General features: G+C 56.3%; 1 protein-coding gene across 4 annotated transcripts in view; it reads left to right on the plus strand.

The window, feature by feature from the left end:
- Positions 1–20981, plus strand: part of RIPK4 (receptor interacting serine/threonine kinase 4) — a 25589-nt gene extending 4608 nt beyond the window's left edge. Inside the window, exons 2-9 of one of the 4 annotated variants that reach the window (XM_036347206.1) lie at positions 4947–5141; positions 5256–5547; positions 10123–10271; positions 12537–12586; positions 14758–14916; positions 15732–15835; positions 17326–17587; positions 18582–20981. In XM_036347206.1, the coding sequence (XP_036203099.1) occupies positions 5290–5547; positions 10123–10271; positions 12537–12586; positions 14758–14916; positions 15732–15835; positions 17326–17587; positions 18582–19741 (2142 nt within the window). In that variant the 5' untranslated portion in view covers positions 4947–5141; positions 5256–5289 and the 3' untranslated portion in view covers positions 19742–20981. The remainder of the gene's footprint in view (positions 1–4946; positions 5142–5255; positions 5548–10122; positions 10272–12536; positions 12587–14757; positions 14917–15731; positions 15836–17325; positions 17588–18581) is intronic. The other 3 variants (XM_036347205.1, XM_036347204.1, XM_036347203.1) reach the window with 3 other exon arrangements.
- Positions 20982–21839: the final 858 nt, after the last annotated feature.

Here is a 21839-nt window from a genome sequence, read left to right on the forward strand (position 1 = left end):
GATACGCTTTGACTAGCTCTAAATGAGAGAGAAAAATGGAATTAATGTAATTGCTGTTGAGAAAGGATCTTTAACCAGTTGAAGCTCAACCGGGTCCTGTTAATACCCAGAGATTTTCCATCCAGGACCAGGGGGGACGATGGGGTGGGACCCTTTCCCCATTCCTGCTGGGAAATGGAAGTTGCAATCCTTCCCCAAAGGAGGAGATGTTTTGAAATGATTACGGGAGAGAAATATGACGCCAGCCTACTGAGCTGTGCCTAACTGTAGCTACACGTTTAGCGCAGCACAGTATTTGGGGGGTTTTAAGTGAGACTGATGTCAGTGGATTTGGGTGGCGCAGAACTTCACTCCCAACAGTGAAGAATGGGGTGGCCCTGACCGAGACTTGGCACCGTGAAGGTTGGAGCACTCCTCGGCCCCACCAGCATTGGGGTTTAGGGACTGTTCTGAAAAATCTCTTGGGGTCCTAAAATAATAGTAATAATAACAATATTGCTACGGTCAATGTTGTCCACATAAACCCGAAGCAATGCTTTGAGGAAAAGTGTTTAAAAAAATAATTGCCCTCGACAGGAAACAATTGGCGGTTTCTTTCCGTTGGAGGGTCACTTTTTCCGTCTTTTCCTGCGGCTCCCCAGGGCCCCTTTCAGGCTTATTGAATTGCAAATGTCGCTTAGACACCGGATCCGATGCGGGAAGGGCTGGTGGTGGCCCTTGGGGCTTCCCAGCAGGGGTGGGGTGTCCCAGGAGCAACTGAAGAAAGTCCTAGAGCCTGGGCCCCTTTGGGTTGGTAGTTGCTGAAATAAAACAGGTGAACTTTTTTGTGTGCTGACCCGTTAGGGCAGTGGTTCTCAACCTTCTGGCCCTTTAAATACAGTTCCTCATGTTGTGACCCAACCATAAAATTATTTTCGTTGCTACTTCATAACTGCAATGTTGCTACTGTTATGAATTGTAATGTAAATATCTGATATGCAGGATGGTCTTAGGCGACCCCTTTAAAAGGGTCGTTCGACCGCCAAAGGGGTCGCGACCCACAGGTTGAGAACCGCTGCTTTAGGGGGTGCTGGCCAACCCCACTCCCAGGCCTGTGCCACCTGGCCGGCCTCCGAGTCCCCATGAACCTGCTGCTGGGCGTTCCCAGGCTCCCCTTCCTCTGCTGTGAGGCTGCCCCGGGAAGGTGGTCTGTGCCTGGAAACTGACTTCGTTTCCAGGAGACCTGGTTTCTCTGCAGAAGTGTCCCGTGTCATTTGTGCCCTGATTCCAAAGAGGAGACGGGCTCCCTGAGAACGTCCGAGCTCTGATCAGCTTTCTGGGGCAAACCAGCAGTGGCTCTTTTTATTTGAGTTTTTGAAACTGAGGGAAACGGGGTCTCTGTTTGGTGGAAGGGCCCCGGGCTGGGGCAAGAGCCACGAACTGGCTGAACTCGAGGTGGGAGGGGAGGAGTGATGTGTTAATGAGCTCAGCGATCAGAAGTCACCCGGGTTTTATGTGTTAAGCCCTTTGGGCAAATGGAAGAAATCTTTATTTGCAGCGTGGCTGGGAGCTTTTGCTTCATAGGATCTTCAGCGTTTGGATGATTGGGGTTATCAGTCAGGTTTGGCAGAGAGGACTCATTTAAGAATGTCTGTTATAGTGGGGAATGGCCCTCTTCAGGGCCAGCCTGCAGACACCTGCGCTCCAGGCCCGCGCGCCTGCCCTGGAAGCGGGTCTCCGCATCCTGCAGCGGGTCGCATGCCAGTGCTGTGGGCGCGGCGCCCCAGGAAGGGCACACGGGTAAATAGGAGCAGACAGGCATAGAGCTGAATCTTAACAGAGAGGAGAGGGGTAGCAGCGCATGCTGACCCCCATCTGCGCAGCAGGGCGTGCCTGTTGTGTAGATAACAAACCAGGCCTCCCCGAGGAGAAGGAGCCGGCCCAGGGGTGTCGTTTTCTCCCTCCTTCTTAAGTGACCAGCTTCGTTTTAACGATGCTTGACCTTCGCACCAGTCCCTTCCCCTTTCCGATGGCACAGGGTGAGGGTTGGTGTCTGTGTCATCCCCAAGCCTGGCTCCGTGCTAGGCTGCAGGGAGGGGCTGGCCGGCCTGGGCCAGGCAGGGAACCTACAGAGGTCCTGCCAAAGTCGGGGAGCAGCTCACAGCCCTGCCCGGGGGCCCCACAAAGCTGGCAGGGCCCTCTGTGGACGTCTTGCTTTGCATGAACTGGCTGTGTCTGTGAGCAGAGCGCTAAGGAAGCAAGTCAGGCTGCGCTTGGTTCTGTTTTGTAGTGATGTCATGGCTCACTCCCGATTCGTGCTTCACTTGTTTCTAAGGCCAGTGGGTCTTCCTCCCTCCTGAGCCTGTTCAACACCAAACTCTTGACCACTCCCCCCTCCCCCCCTTGGCTGCTGCATCATAAATGGGGAACCCCAGGAGATCAGGGTGGCCCTTGCTGCCTCTCTCCTCCACATCCAGTCCGTCATGGAGTCTGAAGGATTCTCCCTGGCCTGGGCCTCGAGCAGGTCTCCGCCCCTCTGTGAGTCCCCCATGAGCCTCGCTGCCCTTCCCCGCTCGGCTCAGGGGCCACCTTTATAACGTCTCTCCTAGGCCCCTGCGCCTCCTCTCCACAGTCCTCCGCTTTTGAGCTACGCTTCTTGGTCTGGTGTGATTTCCCATCTTCTCCCCTGGAAGGTGAACCTGGTGAAGGCAGGGAAGGGCTCTGTTTGTCATCAATTCTGATACAGAGAAGGTGCTCAGTAATTACTTGTCTGTCAGTGACTTTTAATTAGATCCGGATTAAAATTCAAGGAAATGCTGGGCGTGTTGAAGTGGGTGATTCCAGACTAGTGGTTTATTTTAAATTTGGCCGAAAACACATTGACTTGTCTGTTGCGGGGGTTCTCAGACTTGGCACCGTTGGCACTGTGTCTTGGGGGCTGCCGTGTGCCTTGCAGGGTGTGGAGCAGCATCCCTGGCCTGCACCCACTGGATGCCAGGAGCAGCCCCCATTCTGACAACCAGAGGTCTCCAGAGAGTGCCCGTTGTCCCCCGGGGGCGAGGTCGTCCCTAGGTGAGCGTCACTGGTCTGCACACAGGGATCCTTGGCGTGTCCCCATGGGCACTCACATGGGGCTCGGCTCCCAGTGGGTTGGACAGGTGGGTGGGCAGAGGGCTGAGCTCCTGCCGAGCCCCCGGGGCCTGAATGGGAGTGTCCCCAGTGAGCGCTGAATGCAGGCTGAGCTTGGGTGCTGCAGCCTTTGGTAAACAGTGTAATCCTGGCCCCTCCTTGCTGGCCGCCTCCTCCCTGGGCAGTGTTTTCCTAACTGTCGGGGACGCCTGGGAGCGTGTTGTGTCCCAAAGGGGAGGCAGATCAATAGGAAACGGACTCTCCGCCAGGACCCTGTAGTAGGCCAGGGAGTGGGAGCGGGTGCAGGTGGCGCGCAGGTGCATCCAAGCTCTGGAAGACCCTGTGGTGGGAACTAGCCGGTTTTGGGTTAGGCGCAGTCTGCATTCTGGGGGTGGGGGGTCCTCGAGGCCGCCCCAGCCTGTTGCCTGCGTGTTCCCAGCTCCACGTGGCACGTCTGGGCTTGTGGTTCTGGGCTTTTTCCTTAGGAGCATATCGGGAAGGCAGGTTCCCCAGCTCCCACCCAGAACCCATTCTCCAGGAGCTGGGCTTGGGAACCGCCAACCTGCATCACCCGTGGTCAAGCCCTGTCCTCATAGGATTTGGCCTTTTTCCCGAATGCGCTCCGAGACTTTAGTCTTAAATGCTAACACCGACCAAGGCCCTGGGATCTAGTCTGCAAATCCACAGGCTGCTCCAGGAAGTGACCTTAGACCCGGGTTGCACACCTTCTTGAAGGGCTAGAGAGTAAATATTTCAGGCTGTGTAGGCCGGAGGGTCTGTGTGGCAACTACTCATCTCTGCCTGGAGTGTGAATGCAGCCGCAGCCACAGGAATGGGTGAGACTGTCTTCCGGGAAGACGGGCAGGCTGTGGACAACTGTTTGGCAGATTCTCAAAAGGCTAAACATAGAACTATCACATGACCCAACAGTTCACTCCTAGATGTATATCCCAAGTGAAAGCAGGCCCTGGAACAGATACTGTGTACCATGCATTCCCAGCAGCGTTAGTCACTATGGCCCAGGGGTAGGGAACCTGCTCCTGCCAGGGGCCATGTGGGTATTTATAGCATCATTCCCAGGCCATACAAAATTACCAACCTAAAAATAAGCCTGCTGTGTTTGGTCAAACATTTAATTAACTCACCCTCAATGCCTTGGCAGGGCCAGACCAAATGATTTCGCAGGCCTCATACGGCCCGCGGGCCTGATGCTCCCCATCCCTGCAATAGCCAAAAGGTGGAAACAACACAGGTGTCCATCAGTAGGTGAGTGGATAAACGCAATGTGGTGTGTTCCTGCGATGGAACGAGTGGAGGTTTGGCATGTGCCACAACACAGATGGACCTCAACTGAAAGCATTGTGATTAGTGAAACAGGCCCAGTTACTGAAACACTGTATGATTCCACTTCTGTGAGGCCCCTAGAGGAGGCAACTCCTAGAGCCAGGAAGTAGGGAGGTGGTTGGTGGGGTGGGTGCTGGGAGGAAGTGTTACGTGGAGTGGGTGCAGAAGTTCTGTTGGGGATAATGCAAAACTTTTGCGTGTAGATAGTGGTGATAGTTGTACAACATTGCTACTGTATGTAATGCCTTTGAATTGCACACATATGAATGGTTAAAATGACACAGAGTATATTATGTATATTTTACTATAGATTAAAAAATGGTTGACAAAAAGTGGTTCTCAGGCAGCATTCTGCAGCCCCTGCATTAGACGAATGTGCCCTTGATTTAACTTTGGGGTTGGACTTAGGTATAACTGGGCCACCTAAATTGTTGGCCTTCACAAAAAAAAGGTGGGTTAGATTCTTCATGTGGATAATTTGTTACAACTTTCAGTGGGACCTCAACTTCTCCTCCCTCATCCAACAGAAGGGATTCCCAGCATCCACCTCCTCCCCTGGTCCCTGAGCGGGATGTGGCTCCGTGCTGCCTGTGGCTTTTCAGATAATAACGGTGTGCTTGGATGGCTGTGGGACTGAAGATCAGGGGCAGCCCAGAATTCAATTGCGCCACATTAAAGTGAGCCACTGGGTGTGTTTTAGTAATTTTGTCAGCTCTGTGGACCGGCTTATCTCTTTGGCCGCGGTGCTTTGTGTTGTGGCCAGGTGACCAGTGTGCGTTGCTCACGCCGTTGACCTTTTGCAGGGAGCGCTTGGAGCTTTTGGAAGAAGCCAAGAAGATGGAGATGGCCAAGTTCCGATACATCCTGCCTGTGTATGGCATTTGCCGCGACCCTGTTGGCCTGGTCATGGAGTTCATGGAGACGGGCTCCCTGGAGAAGCTGCTGGCCTCCGAGCCGCTGCCGTGGGACCTGCGCTTCCGCATCATCCACGAGACGGCGGTGGGCATGAACTTCCTGCACTGCATGTCCCCGCCGCTGCTGCACCTGGACCTCAAGCCCGCAAACATCCTGCTGGACGCGCACTACCACGTCAAGGTAGGGCCTCCCGTGGGGCCGGGGTGGGGGGGGGGAGCGGTGAGTGCCGCGAGAGCGCAGGGGAACTCGGGGTTCAGGGGAACCTTCAGGCAGGGTGGACAAGGGTGGACGAGGATGTGGTCCTCATGGAAGAGAGCTTGAGCAGGGAGGCCTCTCTTAAGCCTGAGGATGTCTGGAACCCCCTTGTCTTGTCATGGCTGGTGTGAGTGGACTCTGAACGCAGGTCACACCCCCAAATCCTGGAACCTGGCTCTAAATTCTGCGCACCCCGGCAAAAGATTGTGGATTTGCGGATCTGGTCTTAGTGGATGTCCTAGGAAATGGCCTGAGAGATCAGGCGGGGGTTGGCCGTCTCGATGTGAGACATAGTTTTGGGCTGTACCCCTCGCTGGTTGCAGGGGCTGGCAGAGGGGATGTGGGGTGCTCTGAGATGGAGGTGCAGTCCTGGCACGGGGCTCTGATGGGGCTCATTCTGTTCCAGTGACGTGAGGCCTGTGAGGGCTGCTCTTTCTTATTTTGTTTCTGATAAGTTTATAAAACAAAAGTATGAAGAAGAACAGAACTAAAACGCAGATGCCAGCCACCTGGAGTTGGTAGTCAGGTGCGTTGTCAGGTTGGTGTGTCTGTGAATGTGTCTCTGGCAGGCCTTCGTGTGCTGGGTTCTTCATGGTTTTTCCCCACATGGGGGTGCTCACCTTCTTGGGGGGCCCTTTCCCTTCATCCTGCATGAGTGAGAAGGATTCCATCCACACTGGCCTGAGTCCTCTGGTTCACGTTGGGCCAGGCGAAGGGACTCACCTGTGTGCTCTGACACTTGGCTGATCTGCTGCACTTCCAGGACCCCTGCCTGCTGGCCTGAGGAGGAGGGACCCCATTTCAGTCCCGCCCTGCCCCTGGCACCCTCATCTTTCTCACCTGTGACAGGTCAGTGGCACTGGGTGGCCCACACACAAGGCCGCTCCCTGTGCCAGTCTACATAGCAGGCACTTCTCCTGGCTGAGCCAGCCTGAGGCCGTGGGGAAATGCTGTTTTCACTTTGCACACTAATTACAAGTTGTCCCTTAAATAGGTGTCGCTCGTAACAAGGTCTTAGCTGCGGATGGAAGCTGTCCTGTCCTGTTTCCTTGTGGTCAGTGGCGCTGCCTGCACATACGGACATGACAGTTCTCACCAGCGTGTGCGATCCCGTGGGGGCCAGTGCAGATGAAACCTTAGCTCACAAACTTGACTGCAGATAGGAAAGGGAAGGTGGTGACCGGCCCCGCTGTGTGCCAGAGGCCCTGCCTGCAGGAGCTGCCCTGATGGTCAAAGCGGGGGACCGAGTGGGCGGTGGTGGCCCCCAGCTCCCGCTGAGCTGAGGCTCAGAGGGTTAAATCATGGCCAGGCTTACCCAGCGTGGGGTGGGGCCCGAGTCTTCATAGAGCACCAGACTTTCCTGCTGTCAGCAGTGGGGTGCAGGCAGAAGAGCCTTTAGGTGGAGGAAGCAGCCCAGGAAAAATCGGAAATGCTGGGTTTTGGGGGAACAGGAGGAGTAGGGGGGTTAGGGAGGCCTTTCCCTCACCCGGCGTTAATGACTGCTGCCTGGTGTTGTGAGAGGGGCTGCTGGGAACATGCTTTTCTGAGGGCTGGCGGGTGGGCACCAGGCACTCGGACAGATGTGTCTGCAGCAGGTGCCTTTGAGGTGGCCCCAGCGTCACGGGCCCTAACTGGCCTGGCTGGGCTTTCATATCAACCCATTCCCTTCCCACTCTCCTAACAGTCGTGTGGAATGTGTGGGGCATCCCTAGACAGCCCCAGTGACACCTTCCTTCCGAGGGTCCTCTGCGGGCTGTCCCCTGGCGGTGGGGTCATGCTTCCCTGTTGTTGTGAGGGGTCAGTGACAAGTGCTTGGCCAGTGGAGGTGCTCATGAGGGTTGGTGTCCTTGGTGTTGGCACTTTGGGGGCCAGGAGATAGTCCTCTTCCCACGTCTGGGCTGTTGACATATATCTAGGGAGGGTCCCCACGCCGGGTCTATGGCAGGCACCTAACACTGGCTCGGTAAGGAGCTGAGTGTGGTGTCTGTGTCCGACACCGTGGCCTTGCTGTCCTCGTAGGTCATTTCTGCACTGGCTCTCGCGGGGCCTGTGTGAACTTCCCTCTCTCTCCTTATAAGCACCTGCCAGTTTAATAGGTGAGTGAGGATTCCTTAAAGAGTGGGGCCTTATTAAGGAGCCTAGGATAGCTGAGCCACGAGAGGGGAGGAGCCTGCATGGATCTGTCTCCGTGACAGGGAGCGAGGTGTCGCTGCTGCTTCCACGCCCAGGGCACCCCGAAAGGCCCGAGTGGCAGCTTTTCTGTGACTCCTGCTTAATCAGGCACATTAGTCACCTTGCACAGCCCCAAACAAACAGAAAATGTACTTACATAACTCGCATCTTGCATTCTCAGAAATCGCTAATGGGTGTGGGAGGGCATGGGGCCTTGTTGAGGTTCTAAGTCATTGATTGGCCAATTGGGCACTTTGCAGTCGGTGGTAATTTGGAGCAATAAACCTTTATTCTAGAATCCTGAAATGAGATAAGGTGTCAGCCTGCCCTTGGGCCCTGAAGACGACCTTTTGTCCACAGATAGGGTGATCCGAGCAGGAGATCTCAGGGCAGCCATCTGCTTTGCAAAGTGTATTAGTTAATACTTGATAGTAATGTCAATATACTAAATAATATAAAATGCTGTCTTTAATGTGTGAGAAGTAGACCCATTTCAAGCTGAAGATGAAATAACTTTGTTTAAAAATCTCAGACTCACCTGTGCCCCAGTTTGCCTAGACGAGACTATATCCCGGGACATTCCGAGGGCCCTGGTCCCCTTGGTCTACAGGCGCCTTTCTCTCTCAGGCAGCACAGCCCTGGCCATGCCCTGAATTGGGCCGGTCCCGCTGGACGGGCGTTGGCCATTCCCAGGGATGGCCCCAGTCCTGCTGTTGAGGAAGCAGGGGGTGGGTGGGGGAGCACAGGCCAGGCAGGCCCTGCCGGGCAGGTGGGAAAGGGCTGGGGGAGGGGGGAGGGGAGGAGGAGAACTCTGCAGGCGGAGGGTCAGCGGCCATCAGGGAATTCTGATTTCTGAGTCTGCATTTTGATGTCAGAGCTTTTAACATAGAATTTATGCTAATTTTCCTTCACCGAGTACATTTAAAGCTGTTGGCTATGTCGGAAAGTGGCAGAAGTGAAGGGAAAGGGCTGCCCATGAGGTGGGGCGGTGGGTGCCAAGATGCCGGCATGGCCGTGAGCTTTCTGGATCTGCAGGGTCGGGGTGATGGGTTCATTCTGGGGAGCTGGCGCCTTCCTTTCCAGAGTGGGGAGTTCCTTGAAGGCCAGGGAACGGACAGCTGCCAGGGGCCCAGAAGTGCCCAGGCTGGCTGCCCTTGTGGACCCATGCCTGGCACAGCCTGGCCACAGAAGCCGGGACGGGTCCACTCTGGCAGGCTTTCTTCCCATCACCTCCCTGCAGAGGTGGTCAGAGGCCCCTGAGGAATCGGGCCGCCAGTCCTGGCTTCTCCCTGCCTTCAGCGGCGATGATGACATCGGGACATTGGCTCACCGTGAGCTGGCACAGTGAGCCCAGAGTGAAGTCCTGGCTCAGCCCCAGTTCCTGTCGCTCCAAGGAGTGTTTGAGGAGGAGCCTAGAGCTGATTGGGAGGCTTAAAGGAATCCATCAGTCTCGAAGGAGAATATAAAGGGGCTGTTTTCCATGTGGATTCTGAGCCCCTTAATGCCAGCGCCTGTGGCCTAGTCCCACACACAGCGCTTCAGCGGCTTCCGAGGATGTGGGGGGCCTGAGGGGCAGTGAGGATCCCCCCAGGAGTCTGTGTGGCTTTCACTTCCTCCAGTGGGGGGTCTGGGAGCTGTCAGGACACCTTTGTGCAAAGGAGACGAGGAGGTGGAGGTGGGCCGCGTGGCTGGGCTCCAGGCGCCCCTCCAGGCTGGTAGCCCCTGGGACGGAGGAGATGTGTTTCCGCCCTTGATTTGGGTGCCATGTTTAGTGGAGGAGTCAGCAAGCGTCTGTTGATCACAGAACGTTCCAGGTGGAGGAGGTTGTGTGGTGTGTGTTTTGCTCGCTTTAAAGGGCTTCTGAAGGTGCAGTTCCCTTTAAAGAGCCTGCTGCCACTTGCCCGCCTGCCCAGCGGGCCCGGTTGCGGAACTGGATTGCTGAGCACCAACCTGGTCAGCCTCGCTTTCATGTGTCGTCTGACAACCCGGAAACGCTAAGCGTTGCCTTTTGCCCTCATGCCGACGTGGGCTGTGGACAGAGGCAGGTGACAGTTCTCCTGGTTTCTTGCTCCCGGTGAATTCCTTCCTTAAAGTGTCACTTCCCCCCATCCATCAGCTCCGAATGGCTTCAGACTGGTCTTCCTAAGCCTCCGTGCTCGCCTGCCCGCCTGCCCAGGGAGAGGGGTCATGGCTCGCTCTCGGGTGTCAGGGACCCGTACCGTCAGACGTGGCGGGATGTTGACCAGGCCCCTGAAGTGGCAGCCGCAGTGCGGTGCCCGGCACAGCACCCCAGCGCCTGCTGAGCCGCCTCTCCCCGCTCTGTTGCAGATTTCTGACTTTGGGCTGGCCAAGTGCAACGGGCTGTCCCACTCACACGACCTCAGCATGGACGGCCTGTTCGGGACCATCGCCTACCTGCCTCCAGAGCGCATCCGAGAGAAGAGCCGGCTCTTTGACACCAAGCACGACGTGTACAGGTGTGTACAGCTGTGCCACCCCTAGGCCCCTGCGTGTCAGGCCCACAGGGTCTCTCTGCCCCAATTCTTCATGCTCTGAAGGGCAGTTTTCCCAGAGACTCTTTGCTACCGTCAGATACGAGGTTCAGTCTAAATGAAAGGGTTTGGGGGTGTTAGCCTGTGGGTATAGGCTGCCCCAGGTATACAGACTCTCCTTGGAACACAGGATGTGCCTGTTGCTGGCCATGGGTGGAGGATGTGAATGGCTGGTACCATTAGGGCCAGTTACATAACAGACTGACAACTTCCGCACTGTAAACTCGCTTTAAACCGTGGGTCGTGTATCTTGTCTGTGGAAAGAAGCTGCTGCTTTGAGTGTCTGTGATTCAGACTCTCCTACACCCAGTCCCCTGGGGCCCGGCAGCCTGTACCTCCTATCGTCACTTACCTTTGACGGGAGCACAGACAGCCACAGCCTGTTTGTAGGTGAGCGTTGTGCACGAGAGCAGCGATTTTCAGCCTTTCTCCTCCGTGGCACAGACACTCGTTACTAGAATTCTGCAGCACACCAAAAAATAGATGTTTTGGGCAGTCTGACAAAAAATGGGTATAATTTTGATTCATTCACACCGAATGGCTATTGTTGCATTGGCTGTTGTCATTTCTTAATTTGACAATCAAAGGAAGAAGAGGTCAGTGTCCCTGACCAAATAGGCAGGTACTGCATGTTTTAAACATTCTTGTGCGCACAGGTCCCGAGTCGTTCGGGCCTTCCTTTTCCAAATTGTAAAGGTCCTGATGACAAAGATTCTGGGAGGAGAAAAGAGGGAGGGAGGCTGCACGCAGGCCCTTAAGCCCCTCATTGTGGCTGCTGTCTGACGCAAGGGGACTGTGGCCCTAGGCCCCGGAGGGAGCACCGGAGCTTTCCCTTTTGTCCCTGTCCCTGCCCGAGTCCTGGCGGACCGGTTTGACAATAAAACCATTGTGCGTGTGCTGAGCAGGCTTGGAGCGCAGGCTGCTGGCGAATGGCACCGGGGTGCGTGTCACAGCTTGCAGGGTTCAGGGGAATCTGATTATTTATGTTAGAGCGGAGAGTTTAAAAGCCTGAATGCATAAATTTTCATTAGTATTCAATGGAGACTTCTTGTCAACAGCTGCTGTCAACTCAGGGCAGGGTGGGGCTCAGTGTTTGGACTCCTGTTTTTTTTTATATTTTACTAGAGGCCTGGTGCACGAAATTCGGGATCCCTGTGGGATTGGGCCTAAACTGGCAGTCAGACATCCCTCGAGCAGTACGGGACCGCTGGCTCCTAACTGCTCGCCTGCCTGTCTGCCTCATCACCCCTAACCACTCTGCCTGCCTGCCTCATCACCCCTAACCACTCACCTGCCTGCCTGATTGCCCCAACCACTCGCCTGCCTGCCCCATTGCCCCTAACTGCTCATCTGCCTGCCTACCTGATCACCCCTAATGGCTCTCCTGCCTGACTGATTGCCCCAACCCCTCGCCTGCCTGCCTCATCGCCCCTAACCGCCTCTGCCTCGCCCCCACCACTGTGGCTTCATCTGGAAGGACATCCGGAAGGTCGTTCGGCTGTTCAATCTAATTAGCGTATTATGCTTTTATTATTATAGAATTTTTAAAAAATTTATCAGATTGAGCTATTTGTTGGTGTATCCACAGTAATTTTCTATATTATGTATATACAGGGTGGGGCAAAAATAGGCTTACTGTTGTTCTTATAGAAGATAATACAATGATTAATAAATAATAATACAAAAATAAACTGTTCTGCCAACTCACAACTGTAAACCTTTTGCCACACCTGGTACATAATTTCCAGCACCCAGGAAGGGCTCAGGAAGGCTCATCTGGTTGCCAGCATGTTCTCCGTGCACTTTCTCAGCCCTTGATGGACTCTCAGTGGGCAAGTTTTGCCAGGCCCAGAGCTGCAGTCAGCACGGGGCGCCCAGTGTTGGAGGGAGGTCATGTGAACTCAGCCATCATGGCCCCTCTGCCCATGAGCTGACAGTGGCAGCCTTTTCGGGGTTCCCGTGAGGTGGTGGAACTTACAGCTTCTCTGGCAAGGTGTGGTCCATTGTTTAACAGCTGAGCCACCAATGGGACATGTGCCCCAATCATGTGCCTGTTTAAAAAAAAATCATGAGAAACGTTTTGATGTCATCTCTCTGTTTTGAAGGCCGGAGGGGCTTTCTTCACACGTGTTGCTTTGAGTGAGCACTTTTGCTCTATTCACAGACACTAACCTGCCGATTTCCCTCCAGCTTCGCCATCGTGATCTGGGGCGTGCTGACGCAGAAGAAGCCATTTGCAGGTGAGTGGACGTACCTTCGGGGGCTGTGCCCCTGTCTCCCCCGGGACAGTGGCGGGCATGCTGTGCGGCGCTTCCTCTGCTTTCGCCGTGCCTGTGGTCCACATGCCCACGGTGGGGCTGCCCTGAGGGAGCGGGGCTGCTCTGTCCTGCCCACCAAGTTGACACGAGACCCACGGCAGGTGGTCCTGTGTGCCCATGGACTGTTCTGGAGGTGTCATTCATGTACAGGAGGAGGCACAGACCCGAGGGCTCTGCTCAGTGGAGTTTTCAGGTGCCAGCTAATTCTTTTGCATGTGTGATGTAATACACAGACATAAAATTGATCCTTATAGCCATTTAAAGTGCACAGTTCAGTGGCATTTATTAGCGCATTCACAGTGTTATACAGTCACCACTACTCTCTAGTTCCAGAACATTCTCATCCCCCCAAAGGAACCCTGTGCCCATTAAGCAGTCACTCCACCGCCCCCACCCCAGCCCCCAGCGCCTGCTAATCTGCTTTCTGCCTGTGCATTGGCCTGTTGTGGTTACTCCCAGCCAGTTCTTTTCCTTTTTGACATTTTCCAAGTTTTAATTGTGATTTTAATTGTTACACATAACGTGACATTGACCACCTTAACCATTTTTAAGCGTACAGTTTGCTCCTGTGAAGTCCACTCATAGTGCTGGGCCTCCAATGCCAGTGATTCTGACACAAATGGGTGACCCAGGTCACCAGCACCCCCTCCAGAGCTGACGTACTTCTCCCCCTTTAGTCAAACGCTGTTCTGTTTCTGCCTCGACTTGGTACCACACTTACTGTAAAAGTCAGGCACTTTTTTGCCTTGTTGGAGAGTTTCTTTTCCTCTGTAAGCATATCTGGGCCACTTGTAATATTGTGGCCTGACCAGTAATACCCCGAAATGCAGGTCACAGTCAATCTGGGGCCCCAGGTCCTGGAGCCTTTGCCGCTTGAGATGCAGATGAGGCCGTTGTAGGGTCCTGTCCATATTGTCCTCCCACCCACACCCGGTTTCCTAACCCCCCTCCTCTGTGAGGTCCATGGTCTGGATTACGTCTGTGTGGCAGGGTGCTAGTCTGGCATGACATTATCTGGTGGACGCGACACTCAAAGCCAGGTGCCTGATGTTGACACCGGGAGGCCAGGCCCGTGTGCTCTATTGCTTGATAGATAGGCAAGTTCAAGGTGCGGGAGCAGAAGGCGTCTGGTGGACTTTTCCCATCTGCGTGGGAGCAGGACATCCTCCAGGTGTTTAGTGTACGTTGGGTTTTTGGAAGTCTGAGTGCTCATGGAAATAATGTGTCGATACCTGAGGTAGTTATTGCATAAGATTTAACGGGGAAGTGGAACAAAACATCAGAGCCGGATCCTAGCAGCGGTCAGGGACTTTGGGCCAATTTTCCACACCTGCTGATCTGCCCGGACGCAGACTCCTGTGCTCCGTGGGAAAGCAGAGAGCTGCGGGGGTGGGAGGTCTGGTGGGAGCAAGATTCTTGGAATCCAGCTTCACGGACAGTGTAGTGTCGGCTGAGCAGAGAGAGGAGTCTGGCCCGCTGAGGGTGCCCTGGGTCCCCTCAGCCTGTGGCCAGGATGATGATGATGGTGATGATATGCTAATGAGCCCAGGTGTGTCTCTGAAGGCTGTTGGAAAGGAGGACAGGTGGGGCCCCATGTGATAAATTTTGGGGGGAAAGGCCCCTATTTGCACACCCCAGACCTGAGCAATCAAAGGCCAGCCGGGGGTCTGCATTTGGGTGGGGATAGGACTTGGAATTCAGGAAGACTGGTGTCATCCCAGGGAGACATGGGTGCAGCTGGGGGCTGGGCCATGCCACCCCAGGATGGATACAGGTGCCTCCCCTGGTGGGCACGGCCACTCGGAACATGTCTCGTCAGATACTTTGAACCTGGTTTCCTTTGCGTTGGCTGCCCAGAAAGATTTCCCTTGTGATACAGCATGAGGATCCCACTGGGAGCTGCTAGGTCGTTTCTAAAGCCTGGGAGGGGAGAACAGACGTGCCCCGTGAACATAAGGTTAACGGAAGCCCTGTGCTTTCGGAAGAACCAGTGGTCTCCAGGCCAGACATGCCCCTCGGCGCTTCCCCACAGCTGTGTCTCCTCCGGAGATAAGGGGCCAGCTCTGCCCTGACTCGTGTGCCTTTCCCTTCAGATGAGAAAAACATCCTGCACATCATGGTGAAGGTGGTGAAGGGCCACCGCCCGGAGCTGCCGCCCGTCTGCAGAGCCAGGCCGCGGGCCTGCAGCCACCTGCTGCGCCTCATGCAGCGATGCTGGCACGGCGACCCCCGCGAGCGGCCCACCTTCCAAGGTGAGACCGGAGACGGAGACGGAGACGGCGCTGGCGCAGTGCTCCCAAGTGTGGCTGCTCGGTGTCCCGGGCGAGATGACCAGAATGGGGCTGGGGAGAGGGCCAGAGGAGGAGGCCGTGAGAGACGGTGTTCCCAGCCAGGCCTGCAGGATCGGCTTGGCCCTGGCACCTGCCCATGGCCCTCGGTGACAGGGCCGGGTGGGCAGCTGGAACTGGAAGGTCAGCTCTAGCCGCCCACCCCTGCTGCAGCCAGGGCTGGGCCTGCTGCCCAGAGGAGCCTGTGCTTGGTGGTTCAGGTTCCCATACAGCGAGGCCTCTGTGAGGGTTGGTGTGACTTCCGGCCCGAGGCTCCCTTTGCCTTTTTCTCAGGGTCTTGTCCCCATGGAACGGGTGTGTGGTTTGGTTGGGAAGAGATCCTGGTGGCATTGAAACTGAGCATTGCATTTAAAGCACAGGGGGACACACGAACGGGGGCTCATGTGCCGGGTGCTGGTGGGCTTGCGCTCTCCCCGCCCTACTCCTGAGGGCTTCTTTGGGAATCTGGAACACCTTGACTCCTACTGGGGTCAGGTGAGACCTGCAGAAGTTGCTGATGGAAGGCCCCGGTTTGGTCCCTGTGGGGGATGGTGGTGATCTGCGAGCTCAGCTGGGGCCAGCCGTGGAGAGACTGGTGCTGCCCGGGTCCCTGAGTTATGGGTGCTTTGGAGTGTCACTTCCTTTGTCCCTGTTCCATCCTTGAGGTGGCACATTCGTATGGAGCGTATGCAGAGGTCATTGTCCAAGTGACGAGCCCTTCTTTGTTTTCTCCCCAAAAGAAATCACTTCGGAGACGGAGGACCTGTGTGAGAAACCCGACGATGAGGTGAAAGAGGCAACTCAGGACCTGGATGTAAAAGACCCTCCGGAGCCCAAGACGGAGGTACGGGGACTCCTGAGGCGGCCTTTGTGCTGCGTGGAGATTGAGTTTTCCAACCCCAGGCCCCTTTTCCACAAACTCCCCCGCCAGCCTGGGTCCTCGTGCCCTCGTTCTGCGGCCCAGCCTGCCCTGGGAGCCCCACTCACATCAGTCGGTCACCGGAGTCCTGTGCCCAGGACAGGACGGCGGGTCCCCTGGCAGGCTCGGTGGCCCCAGATGTTTCCTGCCTGGCTGTGTCCCGTCCCCACCACCTGTCTGGTTACGAATGAACAGTGACATGGAAAGCTAATGCCGCCAGGTGGATGTCCTTTGAACCAGCCCTGCCAGGCCCTGTTGGGGGCCGGGGGGTGGCGCACCTGGGCCCTGGGGTTTGCCTGTCATGAACGATTTGTTCTGTGAGTGCCACACGGGTGATGTAAGGTGTGATAAGAAACTCCAAGGGTAGGCCACACTAAGTACGCTCAGGTGCTGGACCTGTGAGGCGAAGCCTGGTAATCACTAACCTTACTGCGCGTTATCTGCTGTTGGGCAGTGCGCCCCAGGCCGCTGGTGTGAGGCTGGGGTGACGTGAGCATTTATGGTGTGTGTTTCCACTGCTGAACAGCATGTGCGTGAGGCTGGGGAGCAAAGGTGTCCCGGGCAGGCAGCCAGGCCCTCCCCACCCCCCAAGGAAAAGAAAGGCATCCAACAAGTGGGTGTGACTCCGAGCACCAAACACCAACTCAGAGCAGATGAGCAATTCCCAGAAGAGGGAGGGTTTGGGGTCACATGGGCCCAATGTGGGAAGAGTCCTGAGTCGCCTCAGACTTCGATCACTCACCAGAAATCTGCCTTTGTCCCTGTTAGAGGAGGTCCTATAGAGCAGCGGTCGCCAACCGGTGGTTCACGGACCGCTGGTGGTCCGCGAGGTCTGAAAGGTTGGCAACTACTGCTGTAGAGGGTGGGTCACAGCGTTGTCACTGTAGCTGGGCCCTACCCCGCCCTTGCCCAAACCAGGCCCTAAGCCAGACGTGCACAGCTCAAAGGAGAGGTTGCAGGTTGCAGACAATGTGAGGAGGGCAGGGGAGCCCCAGTCCCGGTAGCCCCAGTCCCGGTAGCCCCAGTCCCACCTCTTTTCTTCGTTTCTTACCAGCACTGACCTGTTCTGATAGACACGGCCCAGCAACCAGCTTCATGCTTTTGCAGCCTGTCCACAGGCCCGCCCTCCGGCTTTTGTCCAAGTAATGCTGTGTGCCCTACCCCTGTGCGGATGGGGTCCAGGGCAGCCTGGTGCTGGGCTTCCCGCTGTTTTGTCAAGCCCGTCTGTCCTTACCTGGTCTTCCCACCCAATGGGGCAGAGCGGTGTCACTGGGCTCCAGGGTGCCATGCGTATGACAGCAGGTGTTACATTCCCAATGTGACAAACCAGGACTGCATTTTCCGCTCCCCTCCTCTGCCTCCCCCCTGGGGTGGTGGATGGAGCCTCATCCACCTCCCTGTGCTCGTCCTCACAGGCGCCTGTGTCCACGCCCCTCAAGCGAGCCTCGGCCCCGGCCTTCGACAAGGACTACAGCCTCTCCGAGCTGCTGTCCCAGCTGGACTCTGGCATCTCCCAGACGCTCGAGGGCCCAGACGAGCTCAGCCGCAGCTCCTCCGAATCCAAACTCCCATCGGCGGACAGCGGCAAGCGCCTGTCGGGCGTGTCCTCGGTCGATTCTGCCTTCTCCTCCAGAGGGTCCTTGTCCCTGTCTTTTGAGCGGGAGCCTTCCACGGGCGGTGAGTGGGGGCCCTGTGCCCTGGGAAATAGCGTGATTATGGGGCTGGCGGCGGGCAGGCTGTGGTGATGTCCCTGAGCGTCTGCAAGAATGAGGCGTCCTGGTTCCTGACTTGACAGTAATTCTTTGTTTTCTCCACTGATTGGTTCTGGGTGTCCGTGGCATGGTTGGCTCACTGAGCCCAAATCCAGAGGTGGGCGCTGGCCCAACTGGTGCCCCTTGGTGTGGATTGATGGGCCACACACCTGGCCGTGCAGGAGGGTCTTACCTGGGCCGGCACCAGTGCAGGGGCGGACCTCAGGTTTCCACATGGAAAACCCCAAGTTGCATCCAGCCAGACCAGCAGACGAATCGAACCCCACACCCTGGATCTCTCTTGTGGAGGCCAGACCTGTGCCCTTTCCTAGTGCTGGGTAAACACCCCATCCTGCTTGTTCATGGGCTCCCCACTCACTGTGGCCACGTGTTATAATGAATGAGTTATCCTCGGAGGTTAGAACATCTGCCTGTCGGAGGGGCGCGTCTCAGCTCATCTTATCTTTTGATGTTAATTTTGATGGGGTTTTGTTTTAGAAGGCGCTTTTCCCTGCTCCGGGTGCTGGTTTGTGGGTGTTGGGGCTGGTCTGTTGCTCCCTCACTGTCGCAGCCTCCTTCCTTCCCGCTCCCTCCTCCCTCCCTCCCTCCTGTTAGCAATCACTGCCATTTCTGACAGCCAGCGGGGGGCCCGAGTTTTACATCCTTTGTCTAAGCCGCGTGGCTAGAACGATGTTCATTTTGCAAATCGACATGAGCCCCTTGGGGCCATTAATTGCGCAGGGTCTGCCCACTAGATCTAAAATCAAACCAGCAGGGACAACACGACACTTAAGCAATTCCAGGTAACAAGCCACCTGGGGGCCGTGGGGAGGAGTGGGGCGGCATCAGGACAGCAGCCTGGCTTCGAGAAGCCTGCGGGCAGTGGCCTCGTCTGACCCCCGCACCCGCTTTCCCCGCAGATCTTGGCACGACCGACGTCCAGAAGAGGAAGCTGGTGGATGCCATCGTGACCGGGGACACCAGCCGGCTGATGAAGATCCTGCAGCCGCAGGACGTGGACCTGGTGCTGGAGGGCGGCGCCAGCCTGCTGCACCTGGCCGTGGAGGCCGGGCAGGAGGAGTGCGTCAAGTGGCTCCTCCTCAACAACGCCAACCCCAACCTGACCAATAGGAAGGGCTCCACCCCGCTGCACCTGGCCGTGGAGAAGAGGGTGCGGGGCGTCGTGGAGCTCCTGCTGGCCCGGAAGATCAGCGTCAACGCCACGGACGAGGACCAGTGGACGGCCCTGCACTTCGCGGCCCAGAACGGGGACGAGTGCAGCACGCGGCTGCTGCTGGAGAAGAACGCCTCCATCAACGAGGCCGACTGCGAGGGCCGCACGCCCATGCACGTGGCCTGCCAGCACGGCCAGGAGAGCGTGGTGCGCATCCTGCTGCGCCGGGGCGTCGACGTGGGCCTGCAGGGGAAGGACGCCTGGCTGCCGCTGCACTACGCCGCCTGGCAGGGCCACCTGCCCATCGTCAAGCTGCTGGCCAAGCAGCCGGGGGTGAGCGTGAACGCCCAGACGCTGGACGGGAGGACGCCCCTGCACCTGGCCGCCCAGCGCGGGCACTACCGCGTGGCCCGCATCCTCATCGACCTGCGCTCCGACGTCAACCTCTGCAACCTGCTCGAGCAGACGCCCCTGCACGTCGCCGCGGAGACCGGGCACACGAGCACCGCCAGGCTGCTCTTGCACCGGGGGGCCAGCAGGGAGGCCGTGACCGCGGAGGGCTGCACTGCCCTGCACCTGGCTTCTCGGAACGGGCACCTGGCGACCGTCAAGCTGCTGGTGGAGGAGAAGGCCAATGTGCTGGCTCGGGGGCCCCGGAACCAGACGGCGCTGCACCTGGCTGCCGCCAGCGGGCACTCGGAGGTGGTGGAGGAGCTGGTCAGTGCCGACGTGCTCAACCTGTCCGATGAGCAGGGGCTCAGCGCCTTGCACCTGGCCGCTCGGGGCAGACACGCCAAGACGGTGGAGACGCTGCTCAAGCACGGGGCGCACGTCAACCTGCAGAGCCTCAAGTTCCAGGGCAGCCACAGCCCCGCTGCCACGCTGCTCCGGCGAAGCAAGACCTAGTTTGCTGGCCTCGGAGACCGGGGCCCCGTGCGGGGTTTCCGTGCCGTTGTCGTGTCCCGCGGTGGGGACAGGCTGATGCTGTGCATGCGGGTCAGCAACCCTCACCTTGTTGATGGGCTGGCGGCACTTTGACCGAACAGGCCATCATGAAGCGGCTGACTCTTGATTCGTGCCAGAGTCAGTGTGGGCGGGTTACCCTCCAAATGAAGGTGTTCGAAGGTGCTGATCCATCCGCCCATCAGTGAGCCGGTGTCAGAGGGACGATGGGTTGAAATCATTTCGTTGTACTCTTGCTCGGGAGGTCGGCCAGCCTCAGGATGAGGGGCGGGAGGAGCCGTGCCTTCCATCTTCATTTGCAGCAGCGGACAAGGCCGCCTGTTTCAGAAGGCTTTCGTGGAATCCTTGTTTTATGGGACATGGTCACTAGATAACACAGTGTCAGCTGTTGCTTTAAACCTTTGGAAAAACGTTCATGTCCTTAGGTGGTCCGGTCTGTGAGCAATGTGTGTAAAGTGATAAGGTTGGTGTTGAACAGCACCGTGGCCGTGCCCGCTCTGCCCGGCTCGGGATGTTCTCAGCCGGGCCTTGTGGCGACCGCATGCCTCCCAGCAGCTGATTGCTCTCATTCATTTCCTGTTGCATAAAGTGTGTTTCGAACTCTAGAGCCAAATGGGCAAGAGTCATTTAAAAATTCACTTGTAACCTCAGTTTCGGACTCTAAACAGTATTACCTGGTTGGAGGGACCACCGAGCTCGTCGGCCCCTTTCCAGCTCTGGTGTTCGGTCAGGTGGTCGTCTGTGGGGAGCGCTGCTGTTTTGGGGTCTCAGAGGGGCCTTCTGACCCTTTACAAACCTCTGAGCTGTGTAACCCCCAGGGCGGCTCCAGGAGACCCCCAGGCCCTCGTGGCTATAAAGGATGTGGTTATCTGGCCTCTCGGTCATTGTCCTGTGTGTGCCACGTGCTCCCCCCCTCCCCCCCAATACTGTTATTAGAGTGAATTTGCTGCAGGAGGTGGTCCTGTGTGCAAACGTGCCTGTGGTGTGTGATACAGAGATTGATATTAATATACCATGTATGTTAATGTGAATCTGGGGGCTGGATACTTCTTTTCTATGACAGGAACTATCCAGACTGCTCCGAGCTGGCTATGTTTTAATATGCCTCATGCTTTTACTGTACTGTTTGTGCTCCTGTTGTCCTGATGGAAATAAAGCTAAGTTCTTTTCTGCTTTTGTTGAAGTCGGCGAGACTGCTTTCTCTTATCCACAAGCTCGAATAGTCTGATTTCTGAAAACCAGAGGTTGAGGCGGCCGTGGGGGGGTGGGGGGGTGCTCCTCCAGAACCCGTCCGTGGGCGGGCAGTGACTTAGCCAGGAACATGCAGGGATGAAGGAGGGGGAGGGGGACGGGGACAGGCTTCCTGCCTCCGGCCTGGGCCCTGCCACCTGTGTGTGAACCGGCAGCGAGATGATCTAGTCTTGATAGAAGCAGCTCCCAACACCAACGTATTTACCTCCTTTTCAGTGTTTAGAATCCTTGTTTTCATTTGTTCACGTGATGTTCTGAACTAATTTTAAAGTCTAGGGCAGTTAGGAGACTAGTACAAAGAACTCGGGTGTACCCTTCACCTGGATTCCCCATTCCTTTACATTTCAGCTCATTTGCTCCATCTGTCCGTCCATCCACCCCACCCACCCACCTACCCGTCCACCCGTCTGTTTAGGTTGTAGACCCTGTGCCCATGACCCCAAACACTTGTGTATATTTCCTAAAAACAAGGACTTTCCACTATATAGCCATTGTGTACCCATCAACATCAAGAAATTAACATAGAGATCATACTACCATCTAATCCACAAATCCATTTTAAATTTTCTACTGTCTCAAAATGTCCTTTATAGGAAAAAACCACCACCAGCAATAACAGCTGACGTCCGTTCCTCCTCCCTGGCCCAGGACCTACTGTGTGCAGTCCAGGAGGCTCAGCCCCCTGTCCCTCAGTCTTCTCTTTCATACCTTGCCTTTTTTGTAGGAAGTACTGGCAGTTATTTTGCAGAATGGCCTTGAGATGTGTCTTAATTCTGCCCAGGATTTGATT

This window comes from Myotis myotis, unplaced genomic scaffold (genome assembly GCF_014108235.1).
Source record: "Myotis myotis isolate mMyoMyo1 unplaced genomic scaffold, mMyoMyo1.p scaffold_m19_p_2, whole genome shotgun sequence".
Lineage (NCBI taxonomy): Eukaryota > Metazoa > Chordata > Mammalia > Chiroptera > Vespertilionidae > Myotis > Myotis myotis.